This window comes from Stegastes partitus, unplaced genomic scaffold (genome assembly GCF_000690725.1).
Source record: "Stegastes partitus isolate 25-593 unplaced genomic scaffold, Stegastes_partitus-1.0.2 Scaffold1506, whole genome shotgun sequence".
NCBI lineage: Eukaryota > Metazoa > Chordata > Actinopteri > Pomacentridae > Stegastes > Stegastes partitus.
In genome coordinates, this window is record NW_007579237.1 from 151,477 (window position 1) to 162,982 (window position 11,506).

At 42.6% G+C, this 11,506-nt stretch overlaps 1 protein-coding gene across 1 annotated transcript; it reads left to right on the top strand.

The window, feature by feature from the left end:
- The first annotated feature begins 1,906 nt into the window (after positions 1–1,906).
- On the top strand, positions 1,907–4,063 carry ier5l (immediate early response 5-like). Its single transcript, XM_008300172.1, has one exon. It carries the CDS (start codon positions 2,047–2,049, stop codon positions 2,914–2,916), a length of 870 nt encoding a protein of 289 aa, XP_008298394.1. The 5' UTR covers positions 1,907–2,046; the 3' UTR covers positions 2,917–4,063.
- The last annotated feature ends 7,443 nt before the right edge of the window (positions 4,064–11,506 follow it).

Genomic DNA, 11,506 nt, shown 5'->3' on the forward strand with positions numbered 1-11,506 from the left:
CCAAACTCCTCCTTCTTCTCCTACGTTTGTTCCTCTTGAACCTCCTCCGACCAGGTGAGGCAGACGTCCAACCCGACCTGAGCCCGGTTCTGCCCGGTTCTGGTTGTTCTATCCTCCCCACTGCGGCCAAGTGCTGCTTAAAGAGAAACCAAAGACCATTTTGTTGGTTTCTCTGTGTAGAATTAAACAAACTGCTTTGATATCTGACCCATGTTGTGAATCTGGTGCTTTATGTGAATAAAATGAAATGAACTGAGCTCAGATGGTTTTTGGAGCCACCATCTGGTGGCCAGCAGGGTTCTAGTGGCTCAGTCTGTGCCTCCATAAAATACAGGAACACTGTTTTCTCTTTGCCCTCACCCCGACCAGGGGATGCAGATGTCCGACCAACCTGAGCCTGGTGCTGCTAGAAGGTGTTTTTGTCCAAGTCTGTAAATCCAGATTAAATTTTGCGTTTTGTTGGTTTTCTCTGTCTAAAATGTTCTATAAAAAACCTTGAGATGACGTATGTTGTCTTCTAGAAATGTCTTATCGAGCAAAAACTGACTTTTTAATTCCAGAAAGAAGCTGTTGAGTCTTGAAGACGCCATCTAGTGGTCTGGAGGAGTTCCTGCATCAGTTTTTCAGACGCTGCATCCTTAAAAATGCAGGAAAAACGTGCATTTGCCTCTTATGTCTGTCTGTTTTCTATCTGCTCTCCCTTTAGCCTCACCCTGATTGGTTGAGGCAGATGTCCGACCCAACCTGAGCCCGGTTCTGCTGGAGGTTTTTTTATTTTTGCCTAACCCACTGAATCCACAGGAGATATTGGGTTTTGTTGGGTTTCTCTGTATAAACTCTGATGCAAAGTGCCTTCAGATGACATATTTGGTGCTTTATATAAATACATATGAGTTGAATGTACCTGAGATTGGTCCCACTCAGAGGAAACACTGTGTTCCTGAGAGTTCTGGGATCCACCATCTAGTGGCCGTTTGGTGTTTCTGCATCGGCTGCGTCCATAAACGCTCAGGATGGGCTTCAGTCGCTCTATATTTATCTCCAGCTCCTGATTAATGCCGGCGTTATTCTCCTTTATCTGCCCACTCGTAGTGACTAAACAGAAGCGCTGATCTGTGGACGCCTTCGTCTGCAGCTCCTGACCGGGCTTCGGTTCAGGATGATGTCGTGGGATCTGGGTTTGAGGGACCTGGATGCCCAACACACCTCACATGGTTCTGTCCAGGCTGCAGCGAGTTCTGTGGGTTTAACTCTGCAGACGGTCCGGAGCCTCAGTCTGGCTGAATGGAACCAGAACGTTTAGAGGTGAAGGTAGAACGTTAGACACTGAAGCTGAGCCCAGCCCCAGCAGTCCTCCTCCTGCTCTCATTTCACTGTTTAAATGTTCTATCAGAACCATTTTTAGTGATTTTGTGACGTCTGTTGGCTTTAAATCGACGTGTTTGGAGGTTTTTCATGATCTGGCTTTTTTGCTTCTGTTTGTTTCTCTTCATGTCTGCTTCAGTTTTTTTTTTTTTTTTTTTTTAGTAAATTTGGCTTTAAAAGCAGCTAAACTCTGTGTTTGTGCTGCAGGATCAGAACCAGGACCAGGACCAGGACCAGCCCTCCTCACACCGCCCTGTGTTCGCTCCGGCCTGGAACTCGCAGGAGGCTCTGCTCGGAACTCTGGCTGCTTTCTGGAAGCTCCAGGCAGCAGAAATGAGGACATTCCTGTTCGACAGCCTGGCTGGAATTTGAATAGTACAGAGGAACCGCCGGACGCTGATTGGCTCACACGGACATATTTCCAGGCCGCCTGTCTGTCAGTCAGCGGAGCCACGGCCGCTGATTGGCTGCCGCGGCGGGGGGCGGGCTCTGGAGCCGCGCTATAAATGCCTTCTGGTTTCAGGGCATCTGCAAATGATTGCTGGGTGCAGCAGGAGGCGGGTCGCTCAGGCCGATGTTCCTCCACAGAGCTGACTTGAAGCCGAACCCTCCGACACACCGAACCGCGCTCAGATAGCCGCTGAGAGTCGGTTCCGTCCAGAGAGGAGCCGGACGCGGACCATGATCAGCACCATGGAGTGCAGCGTGGACGCGCAGAGCCTCATCTCCATCTCGCTCATGAAGATCCACAACTCCAGGACGCAGCGCGGCGGCATCAAGCTGCACAAGAACCTGCTGGTGTCCTACGTGCTGAGGAACGCGCGGCAGGTCTACATCAAGGAGAAGTACGCGGAGATCTACCGGATGCAGCAGTACGAGGAGGTGATGACGGTCTGCAACGAGATCCAGGAGCTCAACCCGCTGGACCTGGACGCGGAGGACGCGGACGAGGAGGAGCAGAGCCGGGCAGCCTGCTGCGGGGAGGAGGGCTCCGTGTGCGGCGCTGCGCTCCAGCGAGGCGCGGCGCAGCCGGCGGCGCTGTGCCGGACCGGGAGCGCGGTGTCCGGCGGCTGCTGCCCGCTGGAGGACGGCGCCAAAGACCCGGAGCCGTCCTACTACCGGAGCTGCTGCATGGAGGCTCCTCCGGCGGCGCCGTGCGACCCGTTCTCCGCCGGCAGCGGCGCGCACTGCAACAAGACCACCGTGCTGGACCTGGACACGCATGTGGTGACCACGGTGGAGAACGGCTACCTGCACCAGGACTGCTGCTGCGGCCAGGGCGCGCAGTCCGCCGCCAAGAAGCGGAAGGTGGAGTTCGGCTGCTGCGTCTCGGACGTGGACGAGGTTCCGGATTTTACCCGCAAACGGGCCAAACGCGAGGACTGCGCGTTCTCGGACTACACGGACACTTCCAACATCTCCAACCTGATCTCCATCTTCGGTTCGGGGTTTTCGGGGCTGCTGAGCCGGCAGGCGGACCTGGAGCAGATCTGTAGCAAGCAGGCGCTGGCCAGCCTGGGCGCCTGGACCCGGGCCATAGTGGCGTTCTGACCCGACACTGTTCTGGAGACCGGCTCGGCTGGGACGCGCTGAGCCCACAAGCGTTTGTTTGGGAACACTTTCGCAACCTTCAGAGAACAAAGAATCCCCCTGAGAAAGTTTACAGACCTGCAGCAGAACAGAACCCGACCGGTAGAACTTTGGTTTCTTTTCTTGCACTTTGAGCTAAATGTAAGAACCAGAACTTGTTCACGAGGTTCCGGTGAAGTGTGTGACCGGGTCCGGGCGGAGCAGCAGATGTTCTGGAGCTGGAGCTTCTCATCTTTGTTCCAGACGGGCTCCAGAACCTCCCACTAATCTGCTCTCTGATTGGCTGGAAGCAGGTCCATTAAGGAACCGGTCACATTTAAACTGTGCAGATTGTGTGCTGCTCTCTGACCCGGTCCATCCATGTGTCAACAACAACAACAACAACAGCATGATGCAGATGTTTTACCTCAGAGCTCACTTGTGTCTTAAGAAGTGACATCACTCGCGCTTGCTTCTGATTGGAGGAGCTGAAGGCGGTGCAGCCGGGCCGGTACCCTCCACACGGTCCAGATCCACTTTATTTTTGCAGGAAAAAGAACAGATATTTATAAAGAGGAGCAGTTTAAGGACAGACGTGGTGCCATAAGACGCGTGGGTTCTGGAGAACCCCTGATGACGTGGATCCGACTCCCGTTGCCTTAAATCCGACGCACACTACTGCTGGCTGGGCTCCGGACCCGCTGACTGGACCGGACTCGTGGTCGTGTGGCACTCGGGGCGCACGGACCCGACGCGTTCGGGTCTCCGGGGACGGTCCACGTGGTTCCGTTGTTTCTGATCGTGGTCGCTGCTGGAAGCCTTTGGGCAGCGGTTCATGGTTCTGCTTGGTTTCGTGAGACCCACTTTGTAAACAAAAACAAACAAACAAACAAACAAGAAGAAGAAGTTGGGAGTCCTTTTGTTTTAGAAAGGCGTCATCAGCCCCACATGCGTCAGCTTCATGAGCACTATGTGAACCAAAATAAAGAGAGTACTCAGCCATTCTCGACATATTTTGTTGTTATTCTTGTATTTTTGTGCTTAATAAATTGTATATCACCGGGTAAAACTGTTCCAGAAGATATTTGTTAAAAATTTATAATCTTAATAAAAAATGAAAATCCTTAAACTGTCTGTTTGACTGAAGGTTTGGTGGAAACGTTTCATCTACACGTCACACATTAACCATTTATATCAACCTGAACATGAGTTTATCATTAATGAACCATTTACTGCTGATTAAACAGCATCTGTAGTTAAATTATGATTGTTAATCATGAGAAACTGTCATTTATAAACGTTTATAGATGTTTAATCTGAAGTTATGAATGAAAACATGTGATTGTGTGAAGTTTATATCTGACTTCTGTATAAGTTACACAAACACAACAACAACAAACACCCTGTTCGTATAAATCATGTATTTTTTGAGCAATGCAATGAATATATTAATATATTTTTAAAACATGACTTTTACTGCTACATAAGTGTTTCATAACAGAAATTATTTCTAATTTTTCTTTTAAAATGGTTTAATTATCGCTGAATAACTTCAAACTGAAGGACAAAGGTTAGAACTTTACTACATTATTATTAATATTTAAATACATGACATTAAAATAACATAAAATCTGCATAATTAGCCTACAGTAGTAAGAAAGTCAAGCTAGCTAGCGACTGCTACAGCAAGCTAATATAGTATAACGATATTAGCGTAAAATAAACTCCAAGCTAAAGCTTGTTAGCTTGTGCTACAGCAAGCAAATATCACAAAAATATGATTAGTTTAAAATAAAGTTAGCTGGTTGGCTAGTGCTACAGCAGGCTAATACAGCATAATGTCATTAAGTTAACATAAACTCAACTAGTTAGCCTGTGCTAATATAGCAAAATATGATTAACATAAAGTCAGCTGGCTAGCTAGTGCTACAGCAAGCTAATATAGCTTTACATTATTAATTTGACATAAACTCAGCAATTTAGCTAGACTACAGCAAGCTAATATAGCACAACAATATTAGCTTAACATAAACTCAACTAGTTAGCTGGTCCTACAGCAAGCTAATAAAGCAAAACATGATTAGCTTAGCATAAACTCAACTAAATAGCTAGTGCTACAACAAGCTAATGCAGCAAAATGTCATTAGGGTAACAAAAACTCAAATAATTAGCTTGTGCTAATATAGCAAAATATGATGATTTTAACATAAAGTCAGCTGCTTAGCTTGTGCTACAGAGAGCTAATATAGCAAAACGTTATTAACTTAACATAAACTCTAATATTCAGACGTCTGACTGATAATATCTCCGTATTGACTGCTGGTTAGTTTTTCTGTTTCTGACTCAGGTGACGGTAAACAGAACTGATCAGAAATATAGATTATTGGAAATAACTGATGTCCATAATAATCAGTGTTATTGTTTAAAACAGTTCTCCATCATGTTCTGGTGGGTTTTGGTCTCCAGCTGCTGGAATTTGACCCTTTTTTTTTTTTTTTAACAACTCCAGCGAAGCTCAGATTTTAATTGAAGGACGTCGTTCCAACACTTTATATTATTAATATGTTATTAATACATTAATGTTTGACACCTCACATTTAAACCCTTTGGGTGTCTCTAAGCTGCACATTACTGGATGGATCCATGTTGTTCATCATCATGTGCACCACTTCATATCCAGGTGATGGTTTCATCTCCCTGCTCAGGCTGCCTCTGACTGAACCACGTTGGCTCCTGAATCACAACAACGAGCCGCCAGACGTCCCGCTCGCTGCTACCTGCTCCCATGATGCACTGCTGCAGCCCGTCCCAGACCCGGGTCCTGTTATCTCTGCTCTGTGCCACTTGGTGGAGTTCTTTAAAATCAATGAATGAAGATATGAATGCAGAGCGGAGCCACCTCCGGCTGACCCTCCCTCAGACTCTCCTCCTCCTCCTCCTCCTCCTCCTCCTCCTCCTCCTCCTCGGTGTTTTCTCATCAGACTGAGGCATCGCTCTGCGCCGACACGTCGCATCCATCGCTGCTGCTGCTGCTGCTTCCAGCTCTGCAGCCGGAGCTTGGAGCTGTCGGACACGAGCTGGATGCAGGAGGCTGGTTTTGCACAAATACACTGAGATGAAGAATCCAACATGAGGAACCTCATCAGCTGTGTGTGGACAGCAGTGGAGCTTCACGGTGAACTCACAGCTCCTCCATCTGGAGTGGCAAAGACTCACACCCACAGAGATGTGGTTTTATAGCCGGTTTATGCTCATTTCTGCTTCATGAGATGAGACAGGATTCATCCCACAGAGAGAAAAACTGACAGAAAGAGAGAAAACGGAGCAACGCTGGTTCAATAAACAATAAAATGAACAAGATTTAAGTTTGTACACATGAAGGAATCTGCAGGACATCAGCAGCAGCTGTGAAATGTTTATATTTGATTTAATTTAGTATTTAACATTAATAAAACAAATACACGTCATTGTTTTGTGCATTTTCTTTCATATGTAGAACTTCAGAAGTTGAACAGAATTATTCTACATTTAGGAAAATAAAACAACATAAATATAATTAAATGATTCACACAGTGCAGCCTGGTCTTTGTTCATCACATTCAGTTTATCCACGTGTCCAACAGTCTGAGCTTCGTCTCTGTTTATTAGAATCAGAAGCTTCATCGTCGTTATAACGAAGTGAAGTTTAGAGTGAAACGTGTTCAAAGGGTCAGAACGTCTAGAAACAAGTATTTCTGTACCAGTCTTTATACTCGTGGACTTTTCAGTATATGGACACGTGTAATATGATTATTTTTATCATTTGGAAGAATCAGTATATGTAGATTTTTTTTGATTTTTTGTACTTTTGCTGATGTTCTTACAGTTTTTTTTTCATCTTCGTTGCTGCTGTAACGCTGCAAATGACGTCACAGTGGGATTAATAACCACTCATCTCATCTGTAATCATAATAATAATAATAATAATAATGATAATAATAATAATAACTGCATTTATTTTGCATCTTTTAAAAACCGTTTCCAAACTTATTTCCTCTCTCTGATATCTGAGTTTTTACACACATAAGAATCTGTACAACGCTACTAATGTGTATTTATTATAGTTTATTGATATCAAAACTAAATCAAATTGACAAACATATATAGATATATATATATATATATCTATATATGTCAGTGCTGGTGATATGGTTCTGATTCTCAGACGTGTAAAAGTTTAAATAATATTTATTTCTATTTTATTTTCACCATATTTCTGCACGTCTTTGCTGCGAACCGCCTCACTGAGGGACGAATGAAGCCTCATCGTGTCTCACTTCACATCAACATTATCTTAAATTCAAATAAAATACAATAAGTTATTGATGCGTTTTGGTTTCTTCCGGTCATGTTTTCGGGGCTTCGTTTGCTTCTGATGTAAAATATTTATCACGTAAAACAAAACAACTCGCTGCTCTGAGACAAAGAAACGGTTTGATGTGGAGACGAGAGACGGAAAAATGAGAATGAAATGAAACCGGCTTCAGTGAAACCACCAGAACCGAAGTGAAGCCACTGGTGTGATGGAGGAGAGACAATACCAGGTGGTGGGGGAGGAGGCGTTGTTGTTGTTGTGGTGGGGGAGGGAGGAGGAGACAACAGGCGGGGGAGGGAGCGGGGGAGGAGGAGGAGGAGGAGGAGGAGGCGACGCTTTGTCAGGAGGAGAAGAAGAAGAAGGTTTGATGTGTTGGGGGAGGAAGTGACAGCAGGAGGGGGAGGGGGGGGGGGGGGGGCTGTAGGGAATAGGTGAGTAAACGGAGGGGGGAGGGAGGGAGGGGGGGAGTCGGCCAGGTTACCGAGGTCTGAGGGGGAGGGGGGCTAATCAATGAGTAATATCTGGTGATCAGGATCAATACTGTGGAGCTGAAGGTGTCCTGATGTCACCTGGAACCATCAAATTCATCAACAACAGATTTAAACCTGGACGTTTATAATGTTTCAGGTTCATGTTTAAATTAATTCGACATAAAACGTTTGTGTGAAGACGTCGGTGAAACATTAGCTTCACATGTCGAACACGTTTTGGGATAAATGTTTTCAAAAACCACCGTCGACCCACTTTCAGCTGAACAACAACGTCTGAGGAACTATTAGAGATAAAAACCTGAAACGTTCTCATCATGTCACTGATCCAGAATCTGTCATATCAGACAAATAGATCGAATGTTTTCTGTTTACTGTGGAGTTGAAGTTAAACTAAAGCCAGGACTGTGTAGGGAGGAGGCCGGGGTGGAGGCACGGGTCAACAAAGCCTGAAAGATGACAACAAAGGTCAGAAAATCTCCATCTTTGAGCTCAAATGAAGTGAACCAGTGATGTTTTCTGAACCGCATGTCGCTGCAGGTCACAATAATACAAAATTAAACATGTGGGATGCTTTTATTTTGAAATACTGGGTCACTAAAATGAAAAAAAAGTTGTTTTCCTTGAATGAATGAATTCAGTTTAACAGGTTTGTTTGTTGTTTCAGCCTCAAAGTGGCTCAAAAGAGTAAAAAGTTCTGCTTGGATCCGACTTCCTGTTGATGGTTTGGTTTTAGTAGAACTTTATTTGTTCTGCTGTAATCTGACAGACGTCCTCCCGTCTCAGTAAAATATGTTTTTATTATTACATATGTTTAAAATAATGAACTAATTGGAGGCGGTTAGCTTTAAAATCGGGTCACGCCTTCGCTGAATATTTAATGAGGAGCTGCTGATGCGTAAACGCGACAGAGACAAGCCCCGCCCACTTCTACACCACAACAAACAGGACGTCGTGAATATTTAACAGCCTGATGAATATTCAAACCGGCTCTGGCCTCATTTGCATATCGGGACAAAGTCTTAATAACAAAAACAGTAACGAGGTCATCGACTTACGTGGAAAACAGTCGGTCAGGCGGCGGAGAGACTCTGAAGGAAACACGAGGAGAAGGTTTGATGGATTATAATAAGTTCATCTGATAAAAACTGATAAAAAACAAATGAAGCTGCTGGTTCAGGTCACGGTCGGTGGGTTCACAGGTCGGCTACGGAAATAAAAATTATATAAAATCCATAAAAGTAAAATAAGCACAAACTTACATAAATAATTAAAATGAATAATTGTTAAAAATATAAAATAAGTAAATATTAAAGAAACGTACATAAGCAACATGTGAGAAATGCACAAAGGTTAAATATGTTTTAAATTTACAAAATTAAAATACACATAAATACAATAAGTAAAGTGAAAAGACGCATTTAAAATAGATTTTAAAAATTACATAAAATCTACGCAAGTAAAATAAAAAAACGCAAAAAAGATTTTTTTAATGTATAAAATCAACATAAATTAAATACAGTACAATTTGTTAAAAAAATTATATAACGTCAATGCAGAAAATCAAAACATACGTAAGTAAAATAAGTAAAAACACCCGTAAAATAATTAAAATGCAGATACGTAAAATATATTTTAAATTACATAAAATTCAGAATTAAATATACAATAAAATATGTAAAAATCTCCATAAAGTATAAATGAGAAAAAAGCACAACTTAGATAAGTAATAAATTATATAATAAATAATATTTTACATAAATTTACATAATTAAATATAACATAAAATAAGTTTACAAAACAAATTAAAAAAGCAAAACAAATATCTAAAATGTAGATAATAGTCAAATAAATAAAATGTACATAATCCAAAAAATTTAAAAATCCTACAAGTACACATATAAAATAGAAAAGAAGTAAAAAAACAAATTGTAGACGAGTGAAATAAAAAAAAGTTCTATAAGTAACACAATTTACATATTTAAAATACACATAATTAAAATTAAGATGTCAACGAGTGAAATAAACAAAATGTAAATAAGGAAGAATTAAACAAAAATTATACATTAGAATACAAATAAAATAGATTTGTAAAAGAAGTAAAAACAATCTGTAGACGAGTAAAATAAATAAATTCTAGAAGTAAAAACGAACTTGTACAAAATTTACATATTTAAAAAATCAACAAGATGTCAATGAGTAAAATAAATAAAATGTAAATAAGGAAGATTTTAAAGAAAATCATACAAAAACAGAAACTGTAGACAAGTTAAAAATATATTTATATTTGTAGATTATAGAAGTAAAAATATAAAACTTACATAATTTAAAAATGTAAACTACATGTTTACAAATAATTCTATAAAATGTCTAAAATAAATTAAAGGTAAATTAAACTGATGCTTTTTTTTTTCAAGTTTCAGAATAAATAATTTATTGACTGTAACTCTGGTCTCTGTTCATTTATGAAGTCTTCTGTTGAACTTCTGCCTTTAACCTCCAACATGAACCAACGTGGACCAAACGTCTCCAAACAGGAAGCCGTCGCCGTGGAGCTGCGGTGGAGCTCGGTAACTTTCCACTGCTGCTCTCCAGCATCTCGTCTCAGAGTTTCGGGCTGGATGGAGGAACCAGGTTCAGGTCCAGACGTGTCGAGCAGCCGGATCATTCCACACATTCCTGCTAATGAGGCCAACCGACCGACTCCACTCGCAGCCTGTTCCACCAATCAGAGGGCAGCTGGAGCTCCGTCTGAAAGCGGAGGCAGGAGATGTTCCAGAGCTCTGAACGTGGAGACGAGTGGACGGACGGAAACACGAGAGCTGCTGCGACAGGAACCGAGTCAGTGGTTCAGCAGAAGTTTTCATCATATTAACCAAAAGCCCGATAAAGCAGAACCAACCAGTGATGTTCTCTGAACCACGTGTAGCTGCAGGTCACAGCAATACAAAACTAAACACGTAGGATGCTTTTATTTTGAAATAACTGGTCACTACAATGGAAAAAAATGTAATTTTCAAACCTGCTGAAAGCGGGTCGACGGGAGAGTTTTGAAAAAGATTTGTGACTGATCAAACTTTTAAAATTCATAGTTTATGATAAAAAGGTTTAAATTAAATCAGAGACGTTTGAGCAGAAGGAACCTGATGACTTAACCTTTAATCAGACGCTGTTTAGTTGGAAGCGTCGTGAAGTTCTGGTGTCTCGGTTGAAACCAGGACTCTGAACATCTGCTGAGTTTCCACCAGAACTTCCTGGAAGCTTTAATTAGAGGCTCCAGCGTCTGGAGGAACCAGAGACTCCGTCGTGTCTCCAACCATCAGCTGATGCTCCAGAAGGTCCGAGAACCGGCCCGGATCAGACGTACAGGTCAGAGTCCAGCTGAACCGGGTCGTGGTTCATCTACACTGTAAAAACCCAGCAGTGGAGCCACAAACGATGACGTTCAACATCCGTAGAAATGACGAGAACGAAGGAAAACATCAGTAAACAGAGACCAGCGGTGGGTTCATGTTCAGCTCAGTGTTTAACAGTCTAAGTGGTCATCACTACTTTTATTTTGGTGATTTTACTGAATATAATCCGTCAGAAAATCACATCTACTCACCTGAAAAACCCTCGTTTCATCTCCTCAGAGCAGCAAAGTGATTAAAAGCTCACTACCATCGAAGAAGAGACTTTAAACTGAACGTTTATCCCCGAGCTTTACCTTCAATATGAACAATTCAGT